The 25,145-nt window shown below is 47.4% G+C and overlaps 1 protein-coding gene across 9 annotated transcripts in view; it reads left to right on the plus strand.

The window, feature by feature from the left end:
* RBM33 (RNA binding motif protein 33) overlaps nt 1–25,145 on the plus strand; it is a 106,415-nt gene that overhangs the window by 60,297 nt on the left and 20,973 nt on the right. For all 9 annotated transcript variants that reach the window (XM_052639205.1, XM_052639206.1, XM_052639207.1 and 6 more), the window contains 5 exons: nt 12,825–12,957; nt 13,343–13,686; nt 14,900–15,172; nt 16,542–16,829; nt 20,126–20,776. In XM_052639205.1, the coding sequence (XP_052495165.1) occupies nt 12,825–12,957; nt 13,343–13,686; nt 14,900–15,172; nt 16,542–16,829; nt 20,126–20,776 (1,689 nt within the window). The remainder of the gene's footprint in view (nt 1–12,824; nt 12,958–13,342; nt 13,687–14,899; nt 15,173–16,541; nt 16,830–20,125; nt 20,777–25,145) is intronic.

Genomic DNA, 25,145 nt, shown 5'->3' on the forward strand with positions numbered 1-25,145 from the left:
ATTTTACATGGCATTTCATGCGAACCATGTTTGATGAGACTGCTGCAGCAAATTGCGTTTCTTTCTGATTACAGCCCTTGCAGATGTGAGTCCAGACTTCATTCCAGCTGGGAAAAAGAAGCCTTTCTTTTGAACCCTCTCTGTTTTTACAACTTGCCTTCAATGCCCCATAGTTATTAGCTTTTAAGATGCGGAAGTCATGATGGGCATTTTCTCTGATCAGATCTGTGAGTAGTAGCAGGCAGCTGTGGGAGGAGACTCTTCCTGCTGTCAGACATTGTCAGGCTTGCAGCGCAAGAATGGATTTTAAAATGCAGGTGACATAATACCCAACATCCTCCATTTGCTAGTGGGTTTCTGATTAATCATGATTACCATACATTATCATACCATCAAATTTAATCATATCAGTGAATTCCCATCTGCAGCAGTAACAGGAGCAGCTTAGCACTGTGGTACAGCTGTTAAATATGGTGGCTATAAAGCCGAGCGCCCTGTTGACTGGACTCGTGTGTCCCGTCGGTGTGCATTGTGTGTGTTGGGTGGAGAGACGGTGGTGGGAGTCCACACCCATAACTCGGAGGCAGGAATGCTCAGCTGTGCTCAGTCTGAACTCCCTGTGACCCCATGGACTGCAGCCCACCAGGCTCCTCTGTCCATGGGATTTCCCAGGCAAGAGTACCGCAGTGGGTTGCCGTGTCCTTCTCCAGGGGGTCTCTTGCACCTCCTGCATTGGCAGGTGGATTCTTTACACTGTGCAACCTGGGATCCCCCAGGAATACTCAGGAGATCACCAAGTCAAGCCATGAAGTCTCAGTGTAAAAACTGCACTGTTAAAGTGTGGTATACTATTTTATTTAATTTTGAGCTAAGTAAGAACGTCACATTGAATTGAGTACCTTTCGTAAATCCCGAGATACATAGTTCCATTGTAGAGTAGACTTAAACTTTGAGTATGACTTGCCCAGCTGTAATTTAATAATTCAGCCAGTGAAATACAACAGCACAGACTTTCAAAGTCTTAGAACGACTTCTGTGGAAAGAAAATCTCTGTCCTATTTTTACTGATTTGCCCTTCAAAGCATACCATTTTTAAAATTAATGTTATTTTTTCCTGGAGTCCTTGAAGAGCCATAGTTCTTTTCAGATAAATTTCGAAAGTGACCTTATTTTAAAGTACCTGAAAGTGCTTCTTGCAAAAGACTAGAGGTTTTGTTTTGTTAACTGGTAAAAATGTAGTCCTTTTGATGCACAGTCTGACCTTGCACAGCTGCACACAGGGGCGTCATCACTGCTGTTGACAGCAGTTCCGTCTGCCCAGACGGCATCGTGTGCTGCCCCTTGTAGGCAGCCCTCTCCCAGCCCAGCCCCTGGCAGACCCTCATCTGGCTTCTTCTCGTGAAAATGTGGATGAATGGAATCACATGCCTGGCTTCATTGTGGGTCTTGCTTCCTGCACTCAGCACAGTGCGTTTGAGACTCGTTTACCCTTCGGTCACAACAGCCAGGGGCTGTCCTTTCGTGTGGACCAGCAGTATTCCCTTGGGGAGGTGTACCCCCGTTAGTCTACCCAGTTGCTGTTTGGCCATTTGAACTCTCTGTGGTCATAGTGGGTGTTAGGAGGGCGGGTTGTGAGCCATACGGCAGATGCGTTCAGGTGAGAATTCTGAAGCAGACTGCGGGCTTTCAGTCCGTGGAGCTGGGCCTGCTGGTGCTCTCAGTCCTTGATTCAGTGAGGAAATGTCCTTTTCCTGGAGCACGCACTAGTGACCGGTCGGCCAGTGGGAGATGAAGAGTGTCATTGAGTAATTACAGTATTCCAGGTTCTGTGCAAAGCTTGCATTTCGCAACCTTAAGAGGGTATCATTTTCTCCACTTTACAGATAGAGGAACTGAGTCTTGGAAAGGGTGAAAGGTTCACGTTCACATAACTGGTACAGGAGGTGGGAGTGGAACCAGGTCAGTCTGAGGCTCTTGATCGTGCTGAACCTTCTCCTTTTCTCTGAAAATGCTAAAACCCACCTCAGTAAACCAGAGAAAGATAATTGCATCTGGTAGGTTGAGTCATAACCATAATATATAAGATTGTGCTTCTCAGGAGTGCTGCAGTGAAGCGTGTACTCTGTATGGTAGGGCCTGTCATTGGGTGAGCTTGCTAACAAAAGGTGAAGGAGGGGTGAGATGCAGGGGTAAAGACTTTCTCATTTTAGGAAAAAAAGTAGCAAGTAGTCTTTAGTAGGTTCCTCAGAAGCAGTATTTTGTATTGGAGTGTTACAACTTGTGGTGCCTGCTCCTTCTTGAACCAGTAATGTTCCCATGGCACATGTAAGTTCCTGTGGTGGCCCCCCGCCCCATTCAGAAAGCTAGGGCTGGCTGCTAGGGATGTGGTGCTTCAGAATGTTTAGAATGCATCTGCAAATAAGCGAGTACCTTCTAGGAAAATGAATGTAGATATTTAAACAAGGCATAACCTGAAAGAAAAAAGAAATCTATGGAAAACACTCAAATAAGAGGATTAACATTGTGACAGTGGGCTCTAATTTTAATTGTGTTGGGGGTCACCAGTGGTCTGTATTCCTTGCATTTAACCCCTTTAATCAGAATTAACTGAGAGGCATTATTTAGTATCTGTTGGTTTCTTATATAGTTCTTTGCATTTTAAGTGAGATTAATAAATGAAAACACGTTGAAGCAGCAGGCTGTAATTTATTGAAAGATTCATGAAGTTTCAATGACATTGTTAAGGTATTCAATTAGTCTTACTAAAATATACCAACTGACCCTTTCAGGGAAGCTGATAAGTCACATAATAGCTGTTAGAACCTCTTTATTCTTTGCATTATATGATTAACTTTGTGCTAAGCAATTTATGCAAAGTTTTCATCTTTTTTTTTTTTTGTAACCAAAGTTATCAGTTCTTCCTGAATAGGATTAACATAGATAACATCATATAATTAACAAGAGATGCAAAAAGGAAGTACAATTTGTATAAGAATTATATGAGGAGGATGATAATTTCTTACCTTGGACTTTTAAAGGGACATAAAGGAAAGCAAAACAGAGCAGTTATTTGAAAAGATTAAGGTAGCTTTTTCTTTCAAATGGTTGAATGACAATAGTACTAGAAATTCTGTTAAGTGAGGTATTTACAACTCCTTAATAGTCTTAAAATAATTCTGCATTTGCTGGAGAGAATTTATTATCCTTTTTACTTGTGAAATGATAGACATTATTGAATGAATATTCACATCAAGAGAACGCCCGACTTGGGAACCTTGGTACCTGAGGATAGATAAGTCCCAGGAGAAGCAGTGTGTGAGAGGAGAAAGCTCTTTTAAGCCGGGAGTCTGACAATGTGGGTTCATGTCGTATTTATTGACAGTGGTGGTGTTATTCATTTGCTCATTTGTGTCCAACTCTTTGTGACCCCATGGACTGCAGCAAGCCAGGCTTCCCTGTCCTTCACCATCTCCTGGAGCTTGCTCAAACTCATGTCCGTCGAGTTGGTGATGCCATCCAACCATCTCATCCTGTTGTCCCTTTCTCTTTCTCTCAATCTTTGCCAGCATCAGGGTCTTTTCTAGTGAGCCGGCTCTTGGCATCAGGTGGCCAAAGTGTTGGAGCTTCAGCTTCAGTGTTAGTCCTTCCAGTGCATATTCAGGGTTGATTTCCTTTAGGATTGACTAGTTTGATCTCCTTGCTGTCCAGGAGACTCTCAAGAGTTTTCTCCAGCACCACAGTTCAAAGGCATCAGTTCTCCAGCACTCAGCTTTCTTTATAGTTCACCTCTCACATCTGTACAGGACTACTGGAAAAACCACAGCTTTGACTATACAGACCTTTGTTGGCAAAGTAATGTCTCTGCTTTTTAATATGCTGTCTAGGTTGGTGATAGCTTTTCTTCCAAGGAGTAAGCATCTTTTTACTTTCGTGGCTGCAGTCACTGTCCACAGTGATTTTGGAGCCCAAGAAAATGGAAGTCTATCACTGCTTCCATTGTTTCCCCGTCTGTTTGTCATGAAGTGATGGGACCGGATGCCATGACCATGATCTCCATGAATGCTGAGTTTTAAACCAGCTTTTTCACTCTCCTCTTTCTCCTTCATCAGGATGTTCTTTTAGTTCCTCTTCGCTTTCTGCCATTGACAGTGTAACTGGCTAATTCAGTTGAACCCTGTAAACCTGAGCTTCTTCATCCCTTAAAGGAAGAGTGATTGGTTCTGCTGTATTCATGGAAAATACAGTTCGTACTAGGTTTATCAGCCAGGATGTGAATGAGGCTGCATGTAACAGACAGTTCAGTTAACGGTGACTTGGCAAACCTGGTGTCATAGTTTTTGCATAAAAGAGAAAGTTCTTCCGGGTTGGTGTAGCAGTTCTGTATTGTTACCTCTGTTGTTAATCAGTTCTGTGTTGTCAGTTTTCCCCTACCCAAGTTTCGGGCTGAAAGAGGAGAAGGGCAGGCGGCAGAGGCATGTGCCCACTGAGGCCGCCCCGTCCAGCAGCCAGCTCGTCTTGTCTCAAGGCGGGCCTGCTGATCTCGCAGCTGGGCACCCTGTTGTCCCTGCATTACTGAGCGAGAGGTGAGAGTTCATACTCGGGACGCAACTCACAGGCTTTTCCACACGGATAAAATACATGTTCAGAGTTTTAAGTTTGTATAAATAGAGAAAAAGAAAGTGACATGGGTATTCAAGACAGAACAGACAATGCTGAGGGAAAAATGGTATTGTGAGCTTGATGATTCCTATTTGTTAAAGTATTTTATACAGCCGATACTTACTGGTAACAGTCAGCAGCTTTTGGGACCTTCGAGCTGAAAATTTTTCTGTTTAGATATCCGGACTCCACTTCTGTCGCCCGTTGAGGCGAATGGAGGCAGTCAGGGGCCTGTGTGTCTTCCCAGATGGTCTCCCTCGTGTCCAGCAGTGGCGGACACCGCCAGAGAGGGCGCCCTTGTCCCTGTGCTTGTGGGGCATCAGCCGCTGTCTGTCTGAACCATCTGTTGTTTTACCTGCCCTCTTCCTCATTCTGCTTCCATCTGGCTCTCCTGCAGGCGTTTGTCGTCCTGGAAATGGGCTTCTTCCCGGTTGGGCAGGATTCGTTTATCGTTAAGCTGGCTCTGTCCTGGTGTTGGTCTCTCTCATTTGTCCTCCTCAGGGTGGCTTTCCTCTCCTTTGGGGCCTGTGTGTGACCTGCCACGACCTTCCCTGGCACCTGCTGCCCCCACCTGGCTGGCCTAGGCTCCCGCACCTTGCCAGTGTCCCTTAGTTTCAAGGTTAAGCCCACAAAACCCCTGTCCCCATTGTTACTCTGTTGAGCCTCTTCCAAAGGCAGAGATTTGCTTGTTTACTCAGCTTGAGTCAGCTGTTTCTTTCTAAGCTGTAGATCGCATCTGTGGCCTTCCCTCCTTTTATCAGTGCCTCAGGTTGATCAGATAAGCGCCCCTAATTTGTTTTCCCGTTCAGGCCAGCTGTGGAATCTCCATGGCCGTCTGACTTTTGCCTTTAGAATTTACTGTTTTTCCTGACCTCAAAGCATGCGCATGGCTCTCCCTCGCTTATATACCCAGAGGTGACTGTGAGACATTGAGACAGAAAAGGGGATGTGAATGGAAGCCCCTGCCCTTGCTGTGCACAGCCCGCAGTCGGCAGCGTCGTGGCTGGGTGCCCGTGTCTGTCCCTGGGGTGAGGCCCGGCTCCGGTGCGTTCCTGCCTCATGCTCTGTGTAGGGCAGGTGGGCGCTCGGAGGTGTCATGAGCAGGAGCTGCCCGAGTGGAGCTCTCTGTAGTGTGGGCGGCAGAGCCTGGGGGGCTGGGTGCAGGGGCTAGGAAGGGCATGGGGGCGCAGCACAGGGGCGCAGCACAGGGGCGGTGAGGCCGGGCTGACATGGAGTTTCTGGTCAGAGGCCCCTGCCCTGGCCTGACCTCCGGGGTCGGGGGCAGGGCTCCGCAGTGTCAGTCCGACCTGAGTTGTCCTTCCTGGGCAGAGTGTGTGGCTATGGCAGGGAGTCCTCGGTGAACCCGCCACCATCTGCCAGGGTGGTACGTGCGTTTCTGGGGTGTCTGGCCCTGGCCAGTGAAGGCGGCATGGCGACGGCCCCGGAGTGCCCAGCACGGGAGTGTCAGCCGGAGTGGACTGACTCCATAGCCCTGAGCCCTTGGTGGCTCACCTCGGGAAGCTTATTCTCACTCACGCCCTGCTCTGGGCATCTTCCTCTGGACCCCGGGTCTCTCTCCAGCTCCGGCAGGTGGGGAGAGAGGGAGGGCTATCCATGAGAAGTTGTCTTGGAAGCGGGCCTGCAGCTCACCCCCATCACCTGTGCTCATGTGCCGTCTGCCAGAAAGTGGTCGCGGGGCCATGTGGCTTTAGGATCATCATGCGTTTTCCAGGGGCATGGTTCTCCAGTTGTCTCTGCAGCCAGGAGGAGGACACTGGCCTGGGGTGTGCTCCTTCACAGCCGTGTTGGAGGGTACCCACCCACCTCCATCTATTCTGCAGGGAAGGTCCCTCTTCTCTAACCATAGGGACGTGGTTGCAGGGTGAGGTCGCGCGTCTCCAGGTTCGTGTTACCTTCTCTCTGACCGTATGATATCATTACGTGCAGGTCATAGCACGTTGCTTTCCTGAAGTTAGGTTGGGGGAGCAGGGGCTGTCGGTCTTGCTGCTCTCTGTTCTGACTGCCCTGTCTGTGCTCTGAATCTACCAGGCTCAGGAACCTGGGGCCGGTCGCCGGCTCCTCGGCCAGCATGGCCTGCCTCCCTTTCTCTCCTCCCGGAGGCTCTCAGTCAGTGCAGGAGACGGAGGTTCGATCCCTGGGTTGGAAAGATTCCCTGGAGGAGGAAATGGCAACCCAGTCCAGTATTCTTTCTTGGCTGGGAAATCCCATAGACAGAGGACCAGGTGGGCTACAGTCCATGGGGTCACAAAGAGTGTGACGTGACTGAGCGACTAAGCACAAGCCCAATGTAATTATTAATTATACTAATAATAAGCTAATACAGCTGTAACGTGTTTGTTTATGGTGGAGTGCTGCCTGTAGGAGTGCCAGGAAGGGTGGTAGCGACAGCATGATGCGCCTCTGCCGTCTGCTGGGTGCTCCTAAGTGCTTGCGTGCACTTCGTTTTCCCCCGTGAGGTGGGTCCTACCCGTCTCCCCTGTCCTATAGATGAGGGAGCCGAGGCCCAGAGTGATTTGATGGCGTGTGCTGGGCTGTGAGGGAGATTGTAACGGGAGGGCTGGGAGACACGGGCCGAGACTGTCAGTCCAGCCCTGGAGTCCACTTTCTCAGTCACTGATGCTTTAGGCTGGAGGATCATTTGGAAGTTACAGTTCCAGGCCAAGAGTCAGCTCTTCGCGTGAGGTGGCCAAAGTGCTGGAGTTTCAGCTTTAGCATCATTCCTTCCGAAGTATTGCTGCTAAGTCACTTCAGTCGTGTCCGACTCTGTACGACCCCATAGACGGCAGCCCACCAGGCTCCCCTGTCCCTGGGATTCTCCAGGCAGGAACACTGGAGTGGGTTGCCATTTCCTTCTCCAGTGCATGAAAGTGAAGTCGCTCAGTTGAATCCGACTCTGAGCGACCCCATGGACTACAGCCTACCAGGCTCCTCTGTCCATAGGATTTTCCAGGCAAGAGTACTGGAGTGGGGTGCCATTGCCTTCTCCGAAGTATTACTGATGCAGAAAGAATTCTGCGGCTTTGTTGTATATTGCTAAAGAACACCTGAATGCTTGTGTACATGCTGTTAGCACAGGGATGATTAGTAAAAGGGAAGGTTTGGGAGGGAGCTAAAAATCACAATCTGAAGATTCCAAGGGGGGCAAGATTCATAATCCCATATATGTTCAATTTAATATCAGAAATTGTCCTTAGAAGTTAGAAATATTCAAAATAATCTTCCAGGAAATCTGAAAGTGTTCAGAGACGCTCAGGCAGCTTGGAATTTTTCCTGAAAGCTAGCTGCAGCAGTCTCCTTTGAGGTCATTCTTGTAACTCTGTAACTGCTTGCTTTTAGGAAAGGCTGAAGGGGTTAAGGAGAGGAGGTGTGCCCTGCTTTCCGCCTCTGCATAGTAAAAGTCAAAAAGTAGCAAGCTTCCTACTAACTTACAGTGGGGAAAGCCAGTGTGTTTCTCCACAGACACTTTGCCCAATCTGTCATGAGAGAACCTGTGTTTGGGCGGACTTGAAATCTCCTGTGTGACGAAAGGAGAGAGAGGTTGTAAAGAGCTCCGTTGCAGCAGCCACATGACCAGAGCTTCATCTGCGGGGGTGAGACTTGTGGCTCTAAGGTGCGTTTATAAACAAAAGGCAGAGTTTATAAATAACCACAGATGTCAGAGGAACACGCTGAGGGTTTTCCCAGCGTGATGTGAGCCTGATAGGCGAAATGCTGTGAAGTATTGTGACTTCACATGTTAAGTAACGAAGAAAGCCGTGTTTGTTGGCAGGACAGAAAAGTTAGGAAGTTCTTCAAGCTTCTCTAAACTGTGAGCAGAATCAGGGAAGCAAGACAGAGAGAATCCGCCACTGCTGGCTTCTGGGGAGCTGAACGGAGGCGGCAGCTCTGGAGTGATTCTTCCGCACATGCGGCTCTTCCGCCTTCCAGCCGTTGACGGTACAGCCGGCAACACTGCAGACCTCATGTGTCCTTCAGTGGCCGCTTGGGACCGAAGTGGAAGTGGGCTGGGCTGGATGGGGTGCTGGAAGCCCTGGACGAGGGGCTCTGAGAACAGTGCTTCTGAACAACAGAAGTTAAACTTTGTCTCACTTCCTAGGGGGGCCGGTGGGGGTTTTATAAAGTTAGTGAAGTCCCCTGAGTGACGCTGCTGTCCAGTGAGTCGTCCGGAACAGCCTTACAGGACTCTCTCTCTCTCAGAAAACGCTTTTTAGTCTTCCCATCCTTCTTTCTGATACCATCTGTCTATGTCCGTCCTCTTTCGTCAACTCGCTAGCATAGCAATGACTGATACAGCTAATGAGTTGCGAGTCCTGAAGTGTGCTAACTGTAGTTCAGATTAAAAGCTTGTCAGCAAATCAGCAGTGTAATAGTTCCAACTGCTGTTGTAATTCAGCATCTTGTTCCTGTTTTTTACGTGAAAGCTGGCCAAATGCAGTATCAGAATGCGAATAAAAATTTCTAGAGTAATGCTAACATTAGCCTGGAGCACATGATTCATGGCAAAAAGTTGTCTGTGGATGGAGGTGCAGCTGGGGAGGAAGCCCGAGGGGCGGGAGCATGGGAGAGTGTCCCCGGCAGCCAGGGAGCCTCGCTGCTGGGCCTGTCGAGAGGAAGTGGCAGCTTGGCGGGGGTGTGACGTGGCGTGTAGCGCTCCACGCAGGAGTGCCGGGGGTTCTGTGGGGGCGCGGGCTCGGGGGCCCACCTTGGCCCGGGCGCACACAGTGTCTCCTGGAGCAGCGCGGCCCCAGGACAGACCACTGGCAGGAGAATGAAGGAGGGACAGGGAAGAGGAAGTGTCTGAACCAGGGGCTTATGAGAGGGCTCGCATTTTGGTTGAAACAGAAGCACAGAGTGAACATTTTCCTGACGAAGTCAGGATGTGGACGTTCATACAGAATGCAATGGTTTCCAGAACTCATGTTTTGCGTAATAGTTATAAACTGATTTTCATGTCTGAGTCGGGAAAGTATCATTTTTAGAATCCCCAGATTTAGTCATTTTGATGACTTATATGCATTGAAACTTCCCCTACTGTATTTTAACTTGTTTTTCTTGGGTACTGATTAAGAAGTAAAATATAATAGTGTCACGTGATTGGATTTCCTTGGCTGTGAAGCTGGGCACGTCCCTCTGCCCTCACCGTGCATTGGGGAGCTCAGGCGGGCGGGGCGGGAGCCGGGGCGGTGGAGGCCGTGGCCGTCAAGTCCGGTCCCCGCCCATCCTGCCTGCGAAACAGGTGCTTGCGCAGGGTTCTCAGAGTGACTTGACTCCCATGCCAATGGCTGCGCCCGCTGCTGCTGCCCCGCGGGAGTGCGCTGGAAGCAGGGGCTCTCGTGCGGAGAGCGAGTCCTGGGAAGCAGGGAGGGCTCTCTCTCCCTCTTGTGATGGTGCCCAGACACGAGCCTCGGTGCCGACTCTGGCTGGGCCTCACTCGGTCCCACCATGCGCGCTTGGGGCTGTCAGACTAGCCAGGGAGGCAGGGCATTGACCCCAAGTCCTGGTGACAGCTCCAGTAAGCCCCCCTGGGTCCAGCCCCGGCGTCTCACGCCCACTTCTCAGCACATGTGGGGGGGTCAGCCAGAGTGAGGGTCTTTCCTGGCACAGCCGTCCTCCTGCCAACGACGGGCACTTCCACATCCACGTGGCTTTCCTGAGGCCTCTCGGGGTGCTGTCTGCCCCGCCAAACCTGCATCCAGGCAGACCCTGCCCTGGTGGCCTGACGCAGGCCACATACACCGGCTTACGCGTGATCCCTGTGCAATTATCTGAAGGGAGCTAACATTTCTTAGGATGCTGTGAAGTTGAAAATGTTTTTTTACTTGTCTTCAGGTATGTGTTAATGTTTTACTTTTTGTAAGCTAAAACCTCATGAAAAGTACATGTGTTTCATTTTTATAAGGCTTTAAACTCAGTGATTTCTTCTACCTTTTACACCAGTACCTTGTTTGAGGCTGTGGTGTAGTTAATGCCTCTTGCCTGTCCCTTCTGTGCTGGTCTCTCTGAAACTGTCTCTTGGTGTCCCCTCCTCTAGAGGGGGGACAGGCAGGTACACTTACTCCATAACAGCTCGAGGCAGCAAGCCGTATAGTTGAGCCCCGGTTTTACTTAGGTGAGCGTTACTAATTTGTGTGTCACGTTGCACAGATGGGAGGCAGTGTGACAAGTCAAACCTTGTCATAAAACAGAGGGCAGACAATTTTAAATTTTATTTTCTGGGCCACTCCAAGAAAAATGATTTAAGCATTAAAAAAAAATGATTGGACCTTGATTGCTAATATGTTATCATACAGAAAGTTTTGAAATACATTTACATGTGAGGAAGAAGGTCTGTAAAACTACAGACAAGATATTAATGCTGTATTTCATACTTTATTAATAATTGTTCTTTCTGAGTTACTTGACAAAATACCCACGTAAATGCACACTGCATATTTCATTGACTGCACACAAAAATACGAGTCATTTTAAAACGGGGGAAGTGGCAGTGGAAGACAGAAGGCAAGTCCGTCGGGATTCCTAGCGCGATCTGACCCGTCAGTATCCGTGTAGGGTAGCTGATGCTGGTGGAAATAGGCTTTTCCAGCATATTATTGCGTTAGTGCAAAAGAGTAAATATTGAAGAGTATCCATATCACAGCATCATATTAGAAGTTTGAAATTAACATTGTGATAAAAACATATACATACATTAGGGGTACAAAAATGTGATGATTTAGTCTGAGAGTATACGGTTATGTATTCTCAGTTATAAATCCGACATTTGTCAGTTCCCGATATTTATCGCTTCAGTTGTATCTTAATTGATGCCTTTATCTAGAGTGAGAAGTGATGTTCCTTTATGTCAGCTGTCAAACATTGTGAGGTGAGAATGTCCTAGATTTCACCCACATAGACACAGACTACAAGAATGTCATCTTTGCGGCTTTCTGACCACATGTCTCTGTGTCTTTTTATGAAGAAGTAATGTTTGTGTCTAAATATAATTTTGTTGATGTCATATAGCCAATGGTCTTACAGGTTTGTGATGTTTATTCTGGTGTTCATTTTGCATTATCCTTAAAACGCTGTGGAGAGAGCAGCTGTTTAAAGAGAGAAGGAAAGCAAATGTAGTTTGCAAAAGTGTTTTCAACATTGTAATATAATGCCACATTTAGAGAGACTAGCTAGTTGTATTAGTAATAAAAGGACAGGAAAATCATTAGAGTTTCAAGTTTATGGGAAAGTGATTTTTAAGTTGAGAAATACTTAATGAAATGTTATTGAATGATAGTATATATAATTAATGAATTTCTGGAAAAATAAAATGTGGGGCTTTCTTAAGTAAATGTATTTTTTTTAATTCTCCATAAATACTTGAAAAAAATGACTTTTTAAGAATCAAGATATAGTTGATTTACAATATTAGTTCCGGGTTTATAATACAGTGATTCAAAATTTTTATAGATGATATTTCACTTAAAGTTATAAAATACTGGCAGAAAAAGAAGTAAGTAATTTTAGGGTTTTTTTTTTGTTTTTTTTTTGTAAATTTTTACTGATAACATGTAGTTCTTGAAAAATGGTAATCTGTAAGAGTTCAGCGTTTTTTAGCCAGCGGAATCTGACTGTAGTATTTCTTTTGTAGTAATGTGGCTTCTTAAACATTTTCACATTTTCCTACTTCATCAGACATGGCTGATTTTTGTTACAGTGCACATTCAATTTCTTTTTCTTCTTTTGAAGTAAAGCAACTTCATAGCTGTGGCTTATGGTCCTGTCAGAAAGGTAGCAAAGAGTAGCATGTTTGAGAAGATAAATGTCAGGAACGCTGGAAGTATACATTTGGTCTTTCAGATTAATGGGCAAGAAGGTCAGTAATTGTGTGGATTTCAGTAAGCTTAAAAATAATATTCTGCTGGTTCTGTAGTACTGTGCAAACATTGAATTAATTTTTAGGTGTTGCATTTTGATGGTTGACTGTTTAATTATGGGAGAGATACATAAAATACACCTATTTTGTAATATGAGGTTGTATGTAGATGGGGGGGGAGCTGCAGGAGATCAGTTACTTGATGTTTTCAGAGGAAAACTTAACACAGATACACCTTTCTGAACATTATCGCTTATTTTCCTGCCTTCCATCCTGTTTTCCTGCTGTTCTTTAGGGCCCTCCAGAGTTCCCGCAGCACACGCCTGGCCCCGTCCCCAACAGCTTCAGCCAGCCCCCTCGGCTTCCTCTTCAGGACCAGTGGAGGGCCCCGCCCCCGCCCCAGGAGCGAGACCCTTTCTTCTTGGGAGGTAAAGGAGGGTGCGGAGGACGGGAGCAGAGCTATGTGGGGCCATGTGCCTGGCCATGTCCATGCTTTATCCATGCTCAGCCCCTAGCCAGAGATTCTCTGAAGAGTCAGGTTTCTGTGCCACAGCCCTGCCTGTCATTTCAGAGGCTGTAGTCGGACACTAGTGGCATCTGAAATGGGAAGACCTCCCATGAAGGAGGCCATCATCTATGGAGAATAACTAAGGAAGCGATCTGGAAACACAGAGGCAAAATCTAGCGTTCTTTTCAGATACTCACCTCCAGCCACCACGTGTAACTTCTGTCCTTAGCAGCACAGTCCATAAAGCGGATTTCTACAGAGTGCTCTGTGTAACTAGAGGCAATTAACGTTGCAAATCCCCTCAGTTTCAGGTGAGCCAAGGTTCCCGAGCCATCTGTTCCTGGAGCAACGAAGTCCCCCCCCACCGCCTCCTCCTCCCACGCTCCTCAGCAGCGGTCACCCTGTGCCCACACCCAGCCCCTTGCCGTTCACCCAGCCCGGCCCAGCGTTCAGTCAGCAGGGGCAGCAGCCTGTGTTCCCCAGAGAGAGGCCCGTGAGGCCAACCCTCCAGCCGCCAGGGCCTGTGGGGCTCCTGCACTTCAGCCAGCCGGGGTCTGCGGCCACGAGGCCCTTCATCCCTCCTCGCCAACCCTTCCTGCCGGGCCCGGGACAGCCCTTCCTGCCCACCCACACGCAGCCCAGTCTGCAGGTGAGTGGCTTGTGGTTCAGAATCCGAAGGACAAGCTCCACCTTTTCATTCTAGTCTACTGAGATGTGGAGAGTGTTTGGAGAGCAGAGGTTAAACTTCATGTACTCTTGATTAAAGACAACTTTCTTAATATTGCTTCTTTTCTTAACCATAGGAAAAATGGAGACAGTGATTGTCATTTTTTGGGGAAATAAAAAATTGAGTATTAAGATTTTGTAAAGGATGTCCTATATATTGCTACTGAAATTAGGACATGTTTTGATAATACCTTCGCTATCACTGCAAGACTCTCAGAAGGTGAACAGGAAGTCAGCTTCTTTGTCAGGTCACGTTCCTTCAGTGTGTAGTGGGGAAAACCGGGTTGCTGCTGCCTTATTATTTGAGAGATTTGAGTGCCCTCTGCTGGTGGGATTTGTCATCAGCTGCTGGAGTGTTCTCTTAGCCAGAAGCTTTCATCTTGTATTTTAAGTTTCCTGTTAAGGTGTGTAATGATGATACGCTTGAACCAATTGTTTAGAAACCACATAGAATATGTACCTAAAATAAAAACAGGTAAACGGGTTATTTCTTAAGATGTTAAAATAAGATAAAAATTTTCTTCCTAAATTATTTTATTAAAAAAATATAATTTGGGAATTCCCTGGTGGACCAGTGATTAGGACTCCTCTATTTCGCTGCCACAGGCATGGGTTCACTCTGGTTCCACCATCTGGAAACAGTCACCCCAGATGCCGGGGTGACGCACCTCTCATTCTTCTCAGTGCTGGCACCCTCATGATGCTCTCTTTGCCCAGTTAGCGTCTCACTGCCATCTTTCCATGGTGGTGAGCATTTTTCGCTGCTGCAGCAGCTGGCATTATCCGGCTGTCCCCAGCGCAGGCACGCGTTGGTTCTTTCAGTGCCTGGGTATTAGACACAGTGCTGCAGAGAGCGTCCCTGAGGCTGTGCTTCCTTCCTCTTTAGTTATTTCCTCAGAATACGTCCCTGGAAGTTCAGAATTTGAGGGTTTAGAGCAGATGGAAAATGCCAGATAGTAGCTTTTGGCTTATTACTGCCTTTAAGGTATTACTCACCTTCACCAACCAATCTGAAATGAAATTTAGTGCCACTTGAAGTTCCTTCTGGTGTTGGGGTCTTTAGGGAAGTGGCTGCACTGGAGTGTGACTAGTTCACACGTGGTTAACTGTCTTCTGTCTCTCTTTTGGCCTGGAAGGGGCCGCTGCACCCCCCGCTGCCCCCGCCACACCAGCCGCAGCCGCAGCCGCAGCAGCAGCCCCCGCTCCAGCCGCCGCTGCAGCCCCCGCTGCAGCCGCCCCCACCACACCAGCCTCCGCACCAGCCGCAGCAGCACCACCACCACCTCTCCGTGCCGCCCCCGCCGCTGATGCCCGTGGCTCAGCCCCAGTTTAGGCCTCACATGCCGGCGACCCAGCCTCAGCCCAGCAGCAGCCGGATGCAGTGCCCCCAGCGCCCGGGGCTGCGGCATGTGAGTGTCCTGTGTCCTCAGCCGGCTCTGGGGACGCCTGTTCTGGCACAGGACTTTGGTGTATCTGCCTATTTCTGTAGTGATAGATGAGGTTATTGATTGACGCATAACTTTAGAAAATATTTTTGGGTGATAGTCATCCTGCCTTTGCCAGCGGTTTATTACTCGGTCCTGAGGTCATCCCTAACTCCAGTGGTTTATTACTCGGTACTGAGGTTATCTCTAACTCCTTGGGCAACTAATGCATGTCAGTGAATTCAGGAAGAATTCATTGAACATCCATTGTTGTCAGGTGCTACTCTAGTTCCTGGCAGTAGAGCATTGCACAAGAGAGACGCATTTCCTGCCTTCCTGGAGCTTAATCATGGGGGAGAGCCTCATCGATTCAAACCCTGTCAGCAGATGTGTGGCTTGTCCGGCATCGAAAGAGACTAGCCTGTTGCTTTGAAAGTCAAAGATGAGTCATCATTACTGTCTTGTCCCCCATTAGATGCATGCATGCTAAGTCACCTCAGTGGTGTCTGACTCTTTGTGACCCCATGAACTATAGCCCACCAGGCTCCTCTGTTCATGAGATTTTCCGGGCAAGAGTACGGGAGTGGGTTGCCATTTCCTTCTCCAGGGGATCTTCCCCACCCAGGGATTGAACCCAGGTCATTTCCATTGCAGGTGAATTCTTTCTTGTCTGAACCAGCAGGGAAGCAAACCTGTGTTTTTCTTTAAGTAACATAGAGACTAAAATGGGTGCTTTGTAACCTGGACTTCATCTTATAAGCAGAGCGGCAGACGATGCCCTCAGCCTTGAGCTGAGCCGCCTTGGGTACTCCCTAGCTGGCCTCTCACAGATCTGCATGCTCTTCCAGCTGTGAGGTCTGTTGAGAATCCTGAGAACGAACATGACTGACAAGTGTCCTCTCCGATGAAACCCTTCGGGCATCTTTCTCCTCCAGAATGTAGTTTTTTTTAGAACACTAACTTAATGCTTCATTCTTTGTTCTACCTGGGATTTAGGGGGCCGTTGACCATGGGGGTGCCAGTAACCCAGCTGACTCCTCATGCAGGAGTTGATTGCTCTGTTGATTCTGTTAAAAATGTCCCCGTCCTGTAAGGCACCTACTGCAGTCAGCTGGTGTAATATCCTTACAGAGGAGGCTGTCCGCAGGCCGGTGTGGTGCCTTTCCCAGCCCCAGGGCTTAGCTCTAGGGTATGCTGCTACAGAGAGCAAGAGGCATTTATATAGCAAGAAGAGGCTTCCCAGCGGGACAGTGTCCGCCTCCCAAGTCACTCACCCAGTCAGATTGAGCTCGTGTGCCCAGCTTCTTCCCCCGAGTCTCCAGTTGTGATGAGGATTTCTTGCTTCCTGTGACAGAACACTGCTTCTCAGAACGTCACCAAGCGGCCAATGCAGCAGATGCAGCCAACGGCTCCGAGGAATAGCAATCTGCGCGAGTTACCGATCGCGCCGCCTCACGTCATCGAGATGAGCACCAGCCGCTGCTCCTCCACGCCTGCGGCTCAAGTGAAACCCATCATGAGCACGTCTCCCCCCTCGAGGCCCGGGCTGGGGCCCAGGAACGCGCAGGGAAAGGCCGAAGGGAGAGTCAAGCCGCTTAGCCCTGTGGGTCAGCCGAAAGAGGAAGCAAAGACCGAACCAGAGGTGGGGCTTTTTTTTTTCTTTTTAATTAAAAAATAATACTTGGACTCAAACAGGGAGATCTTATAATCAGCCTGTGCCGCTTAGGTAAGAGGTAAGTACTTGTTACCTGTTTAGAGCACACTTAGCATCCAGTGTGTTCTTCCCAGAATCTTCCCACTTTCTTTTCACCGGTTCCTCCTTGTAGCCTAACCCCCATATTCATAGAAGATAGTTTCATTCTCCCTGGCCCTGTATTAGGTTGTGTTGATGTATTTATACAGTTGCAGTTACATGTTGCACAGTCTGTGTGTATCAGGAATCTTAACAGACGGCTTCTCTAAAAGGCCCAGATGATAAATATCTCAGGCTTTATAGTCCGGATGGTCTCTCAGAATGACTTGGCTCTTTAGGGTTAGCACAGAAGCAGTTATAGACGGCTCCTGCATAGGTGGGCACGGCTGTGTGCTGTGAGCACTTTGCGTGAAGAGTCGGGTTGGTGCTGGGCTGAATTTGGCCCATGGGCCTTAGTTAGCCGACCCCTGACATATACTGTTACGTTCCTGCGACTCGCTCTGCTTTTATCCTGTGGGCTACCAGGAGGTAGGACCAGTTTTACTATGGACCTTTAAATGAGATGGGGGGTGGGCGTATTTTGTTTTGAATTGTGTATATTATTGCTGATTTCTAACTAGGTATAAATAGGTAAGAATAAATAAAAATGCACATCAGTGTTCTACGTGATTTCCAATTGAGATGTTATTTGATATAGTTTTGATTGCTTAGTCATGCAGCTTAAAATTTTTAGAACATTTCTTTCCATTAGTAAAATTTATTAGCTTACTCCTGGGACAAGTCTCTTCTGTCCATTGGTCTCCTGTCCAAGTAGTGAGTGCGCTTATCGAGTGCTTCCCTGCAGCTTCCCTCTGGGACCCCTGGAGTTCCCTCTGGGCTCCCCCTAGAATTACAGACACAGAGGCTGGGCAGTGGCTCATGTGATGCAGCTTTCACAAAGCCTGGGTGTCCAGTGTAGTGCAGGCCAGGGCACACCCCTGCACAGCCCACTGCCATCGCTAGCAGAGCGGCTCTGGGCCTGTGACTCCACGTATCCCATGCTGTTGGGTGTATGTGTCAGACGTGGCGGAAGACCTGTATGTGAAAGTTACGCTAATTTTATAGTGCTGTATAGAACGTAAGAAATAAGTATTGTGGACTAACTTAATGCTAATCGACTTAACGTATAAAAGAATAATGGCACAAAGACTTTCCTCAGGTAAGAATATTAAGCAAGTTGTGTTTTCTATTAGATTGTCTTCTAATAAATTATTGTAGCAGCTGTTACAGTAATGCTTCTAAATCAGAAGTGTAAATATAAAGTAAAAATATTGAGCTAACATGTAAAAACATATTATTAGAAGAAGGGTGACATTACGGTTTTAAAATCAATATGTGAAAAAATAATGTAGATTTACAAAGTGGACTGGGATAATTTAGAAATCTTTGCCAACAGTTTTATCTTGCTTTTAGTTGATGTAGGTGGTTCCTAACTCACGTGTAAAAGGATTTGGCTCAGAAAAGTGAGGTCACATACACTTGTATGATGACAGTGGCTAAATAAAATGAGGAAAGTGGCTTTTTAGGCACACTGTTGGGCACATCTGCCTGTCCCTCCCGTAGTAGTTGGTTTAAGCAGGCTTCTGAAGACGTCTTCTCTAGAGGAAAATGGGCACTTTGTACATGAAGTGGAACTTGCAGGTGGCCGCAGTGTACGTGGAGTGTAACCAGGAGTACAGTTTTTTGTGTGGGTTTTTTATTTTTATTTTTTGCGTTTTAAAGTCTTCTGTTTGTTTTGCTTAGGTGAATGTGAAATGTGATTTCTCTTATATTCACCCAGTTGATAGAATAAAGGACAAGTCTATTTCGAAATATTTCTACCTATATTCTTGAACATACTGTAACTGTTTTTTGACTCCCTGGGGAAAAATCCGAGTGGGTGTTAACTGTCCTGCCTTTGAAACAGTGGGCCCTCTGGACCTGTTACTGTTGCCCCAGGATGACCTGGCTCTTGGGCTTTTTGAACGTCTGTTTTCCTGTCTTCCCCTAATGTCCCTTCCAGCTTCAGATTTGCTGTTTGAAGTTAGATGACTGAGTTGGTCAGAATTGCTTCTGAGATGCAGGTAGCGAGACCTCGGCTATGTGTCTTGTAGGTCCTGTGCATGGGCCCTGGGGGCACCAGCAACCTCAGCGGTGTTTTAGTCTTAGGGTAGTGGTTTAGTCGCTCAGTCGTGTCCGATTCTTGCAGCCCCACGGAACTGTAGCTCGCCAGGCTCCTCTGTCTGTGAGATTCTCCAAGCAGGAATACTGGAGTGGGTTCTATTCCCTTCTGCAGGGGATCTTCCCGACCCAGGGATCGAACCCGGGTCTCCTGCACTGTAGGCGCATCCTTCGCCGAGTGAGCTGTGAGGGAGGCTTTGGTCTTTTAATTCCAAGCTTGTAAGGTTTATTTGTTAACAGTGAATTCTGGGTAGATTAAACCCTATTACATTCTCTTGTAAAGGTTCTGTGAGTGATGATATCTATGATTTTTTTGAAAGAAAATTATTACAATTTTAAGCATGCTTAACTTCTAATAAAGTTTCCTCTCTAAATGCTTTTTTTTGAAAATTACTGGAGTTTATAAAGATTCTTTTGATAGACTTAGAGTGGTTTGAGGCTGGCGTATTAAAGGCATCCCTTGCATACCATTAATATTCCGATACTGCAATCAGCAGCATTTTGATTCTGAGGAGAGTACATGAGTTCAAGGTCAGAGAGATTGACTTGGCTGTTCATTGTAAGCAATTATTCTGTGACAAATGAGTTTGAGATCAGACTGAAAATTCTGTACGAAAAATCAATAGTTCTAATCAGGCCCTTTCAGGTCATTTACACCCCACCTTTTGTTGGTTCGTCAGAGAAGAGCCAGATAAAACCTGTGTGACAGCAGGGCCTCCCTGCTGTTGCAGTTTCCATTTCAAACATATTTTGATATCGTAAATGAATAGTTTAATTGATTTAAAGTTGTAAATGAGTGGAAATTTGCATTATTTCATTTTTAATATTCTGATAAGATTTTCCAAATTAGCTTTAGCTGTGTAAATTTTTTTCCCTCCCCTGGGGAAGGAGTTCCACTTAAAGTGTATAGGCAGAGTTGAATGGTTTCTTTCAGATCCTGAATTAAAGGGTTTTTAGAAAGTGCCTTTTCTTAAGTTTGTTGAAACAGACTGGAACTGTAGCTCGCCTCGTACTCCAGAGTAAAGCACTTGTGTTTCTGGTTTCAGTTTCCTGATGAAGATGAAGAAACGAGGTTGTACCGTCTGAAGATAGAGGAGCAGAAGCGCCTGCGAGAAGAGATCCTAAAGCAGAAGGAGCTGCGGCGGCAGCAGCAGGCGGGCGCCCGGAAGAAGGAGCTGCTCGAGAGGCTGGCCCAGCAGCAGCAGCAGCAGCAGCAGCAGCTCTGTGCCCCGCCCACCCCCGCCGCGCCCGGCGAGGAGACGCCCGCCCCGCCGCCTGCCAACGGCAACCCGCTGCTCCCCTTCCCGGGGCCTCCGGTCAGACCCAATGTGAAAAACAGACTCCTTGTCAAAAACCAGGATGCGGCCGTTGCAAACGTTCCACCCAAAACGTCGGGCTTTGTGCCGTCTGGTGCTCACACACAGTATCCAGGACAACAGATGAAGCCACTGAAACACTTGAGACAGGCCAGAACCATACCTCAGAGCCCAGCTCAGCACAAAGTCCTGCAGGTGAAGCCCGCCGGTGGGGAGGGGCCGCCACCCCCCTCGCAGACCGCTCGGGCCGCATCCCTCCAAGGCCGGCCCCCGGAGGTCAAGCCCGGCGCCAAGAGGACTGTCATGCACCGGGCCAACAGCGGTGGTGGAGACGGGCCACACGTCGGCTCCAAGGTCAGGGTGATTAAGTTGTCAGGCGGGGTAAGTTGACGAGGTCACCAGGGCCTCTTGGACTCTGTGTTTCTCCGAGTGTGTCCCAGCTCCCAGAGAGTCTGTGAAGGTGGGGTCAGGTCACCCTCTGCAGTCCCGTGGGCAGCCCCTGTCCCCCGAAGTGCTGTGGGAGGGTCCTTGAGATGCTGCTGCCTGCTGGGACCCCTACTTCAGGTCTCTTTGAGTCTTAGTGGAAAACCAGTGTGACAGTTCCTAAAGTCCTGATTTAGGAGTTTTGTAGAATTTTTAACTTCTTTTTGTAGATAATTTATAATAGAATCCTCAAATTTGTTTTAAAAAATTTCCTTTACCACAAAAAAGATAATCTGTTGCATGTAGCTTTAGATTCAGTGAGTGTCTGTGGGTGGGGAGGGAACAGTGTGTTGCTTTTAAGCACCTTTATCCCAGACGCCATTTCCTGTCTTCCAGTTCAGGCTGGTTGCTCCTCACCCCCCCCAATCCCTGTTTGAGGAGAAAGGGGGTCTTCCCGCGGTATCCTTCAGAAGTGGGATGCACGTCACTCCTTGCCTCACCTTAGCTCGGAGCCTGTCTTAGAGCGTCTGTGGCAAAGCAGCCTGCCTTTGAAGTCTGGGTAAGCCCAGCGCTGAAACCGAGCAGGCTGGCTGCAGATAGGCCCTGCTGCAGGAGACCCTCCTGTCAGCCCGCGTAGAGCGCTGCTGCTTGGCCGCTCAGTCGTGTCCGACTCTGCAACCCCATGGCCTGTATAGCTGGCCAGGCTCTTTTGTCCATGAAATTTCCCAGGCAAGAGTACTGGAGTGGGTTGTCATTTCCTTCTCCAGGGGATCTTCCTGACCCAGGGATCGAACCTGCGTCTTCTTCTTTGCAGGCGGGTTCTTTACCACTGAGCCACCTAGTGCTTTCTTAACCCTGCCGTGCAGTCTCTACTTACAGTAGAAGGTACGCCCACCTCTTGCTTTAATTGTCATCAATTAACCACAAAATATTTACAGTAGGGAAAGTGCGTGCATGCTAAGTTGCTTCAGTCGTGTCCGACTCTGTGACCCCATGGACTGTAGCCCGCCAGGCTCCTCTGTCGATGATACTCTCCAAACAAGAATACCGGAGTGGATTGCCATGCCCTCCTCTAGGGGATCTTTCCAACCCAGGGATCAAACCCCTGTCTCTTATGTCTCCTGCGTTGGCAGGCGAGCTCTTTACCTCTAGTGCCACCTGGGAATCCTGTAGGAAAAGTCAGTTCAGTTCAGTCGCTCAGTCATGTCCGATTCTTTGCAAAAAGGACCTCAAATTCTCCGTCCCTCCGGGGAAGGCAGCACCATTAGGAAGTGGAAGGAGTGTGGAGTCATTTGCTCTGCTGAATGAAGGGCAGCTCGTCCTTAGCCCTTCCGTTAGATGCGTTTCCATTGCTGTTGTTGCTCAGTTTGTGCGCTAACGATGTGAAGTGTTTCCAATGCCCTAAGAAAATTTTTGATAGACCAAATCTGTTTTTTCTCTCCTCCATTCATTGTGATTCAGAATGTTGATAAGTAACTGGCCTGTGTTGTATCAGATTGTTCTGTCTCTAGGTGAAAACCCAAGTGCTCATCAGTTCCCAGCGCCTCTGTGGCTCCTGCTTCTGGCCTTGTTTTAATCATGGTCTTTGTCAGTGTCCCATGCTTTTACTGGAGCTATAAACGCAGAGGACGGGCCCTGGGGCTGGCTGGGAGTAGGCCTCTTGCCTGTGCAGTCAGGTGGCGCCCTGCAGGCCCGTGCAGTCTGGGCTCTGGGGGACTAGGAGGGGCAGGGCGCGGCTCTGCTATTACGGGCATTCAACCGATGAACACCTTGTCTTCAGAAGAATTTATCTGCTTCAGTTTTTGCTCTTTTGCTCTGATGGAAAACAGTATGTTTTTTATATGAGATCATATTCTAAAATCATGCTATATGATTTTACAATACACGGGAAAATAACAAGAATTTTACATGAAAGTACTTATCTGCCAAACGTTGAAGTGGTTTTTCAGCTCTTCTTAATCCTTAAGTTTTAAGTTAACTGCCCAACATGTGTAAATCTGTGAACTAAGACTTTTTTTATTCCAGTAATGCCTCCATATTGGCAAGTCCGCCTTTTCAGAGGATAGTGGTCGCTTGCTTGTATCTCTCTGAAGTGGAACTGTGTTTCCCTCCTGTTCTGGGTTTTTGTTGTTGTTGTGTGTGTATGTGTATATTTTGGTGGGTAGGAACTGTTTATAAGAGAACATACCCATTGTGCAAAAAGGAGACCGTTTAAGTGCTAAAGTAAGTGTGCTCTCATTTCCCCTCTTCCTCCTGCCCCTGCTGGTCTCTGTCCCCTTGCAGGGACTGAGGTGTTGATGCCCAGGACTGTGCTGAACTGGCCGCCCCCATGAGGGTCTGACGGGGGCTTCCTCTCTGGGAGGATTGACTTGTGTGCTGCATCTGTGGAGAATGTTATTTATGCATTTCAGGTTTATAATCGCTTGTTTAATAAAAGCATCTCATTGTCAGTCAGCGCATGTTCTTGTATTTTGCTATGATTCCAGGCCTTCTTCACCTTCTCTTAGTACCAAAATACATGTTTTGTTCATAAGATTTCCTAGAGAAATTTACTCTTCAGAGAGTTTCATTTCCTTCACTTTTTTTTTTTTAACCTAAACTGGCATCTAATGTATTAGTTAAATTATTCTTTGCATTCATTGGTCTCTGTACAGGACACTGAACTATCATGGTACATAAAGCTGTTTAGAAATTATGCCAGTGATTATGTGATCAGAGTCAAAATATGCATCTACAGAATTGTTAGGAAAACAGAATTTTCTTGGCAGTCTTATTCTGATATACAAATTGAAAATATATCACAGTTTACATTAGGGTTCTCTGGGTGAGCTTTTACCTGTGAGGCAATGGTGAATCAACAAGAACTTCTCTTTTTGTCATTTTCCGTATTTCATCATCTCTAATTAAGTAATTTGTCTTTGGATTTTATTAAATTGAGTTTTTTGAAAAGTGAAAGAATCTGAGTCTTAAGACTAGCTGTTTCAGTCTGTCCTTTCATTAATCATATTGTCTTTAAAGTGATTTTAATTCATACTGATCATCCAAGGAGACTCTCTGGTCTTTCTGTATTGTTCCTCTTTGTTAGAGTTAATGTATTACGGACATGGGAAGCGTTTTTAGGAAGGACGTAACAAAGAGTCTTTCTTGATGTTGGCTCTCGCAGTCAGGTGGGCAGGGTCATGGTCTGGGTTGAAAGCTCGCAGAGCTGTCCTTCACTTTCTTCGAGGGCGGTCTCGGCATTATGTGTGCTGTTGGCCATCTTGAGGTTGTGTGTGTGGAGCGTGGAGATTGAGGCCCTTGTCACCAGGGCAGAGTGCACACGTGTGTACTCAAGGGCAGGGCAAAGTGAAAATGACAGGGCTGTGGATGAGAGACCCGTGGCTGGGTGCTGGCCTCTTCTTTATTTCTTTGGGACCTTTCTAACACAGAGAAGGTACTTTATAAATGCCCATTTTCTTTTCAGAATGCTCCTAAGGCCCCGTCTAGAAACACATTCCATGATTTTATGCCGTATAATAAGTGGTAGCTACTGCTTATCAAGCAGAGTTGCTGCTTAGCATGTATTCACAGCAGCCTTACAGGTTAGCTCTGTTATTTCCCTTTTACAGTTAAGTAAGTTGAATGTCGAGGAGGTCGTGTTAGTTGCCCAGGGCCACTCAGCTACTGACTGACTGGTCGAGTGAGGCCTCTGAGTCTCGTGCGTTTCACTGTTATTTATAATACTTGTTTTGCTGCTCCTTCTCCCCAGGTGTTGCTTAGTCCGAAGGGAGCATAGTCTGCTGTCTCCAGTGAGGATATGGCAATCAGGGCTGGTTCAGAACATCTCTAGGGGCTTTCGAGAGTAAGGGAGTGGCCAGGTTTCATGTCGCTTGCCAGCCCTGGTTGGTGGCGCCCAGTCCTGAGAATTTTGGGAGGTGTTTGAAGGTACAACAGAGTACCTTGAGTGGTGAGTGGTGGCAGGGCTGGAGGGTGAGTATGGAGTGGCCTGGTACATTTGGGTAACCACCTGGCCACTAGCCTGGTATAGTGAATTGAAGTGGGTGACGGTGTACCCCGGTGGAGGGTGGCTTTGACTTGCTTTGTGCTATAAATGTGTCTTAGAACATTTCTGTATAAATCAGAGTGGGTCAGATTTTTATTTAAAACTTTGGGTTGAAATCATGAAGGGAACTTGAAATTTAAAGAGACCTTTTGTTATGAGGCACATGAAATCTCTCTAAATTTTCATTTTCCCCCACTTATATTTTATTGTCTGGATTTGTTAGGTGAGACTTAAAAAGGAACACATTAACACTGCTTTTAAAGAGTATTACATATCGTCAACTAT

The sequence above is a fragment of the Budorcas taxicolor genome, chromosome 4, assembly GCF_023091745.1.
Source record: "Budorcas taxicolor isolate Tak-1 chromosome 4, Takin1.1, whole genome shotgun sequence".
Lineage (NCBI taxonomy): Eukaryota > Metazoa > Chordata > Mammalia > Artiodactyla > Bovidae > Budorcas > Budorcas taxicolor.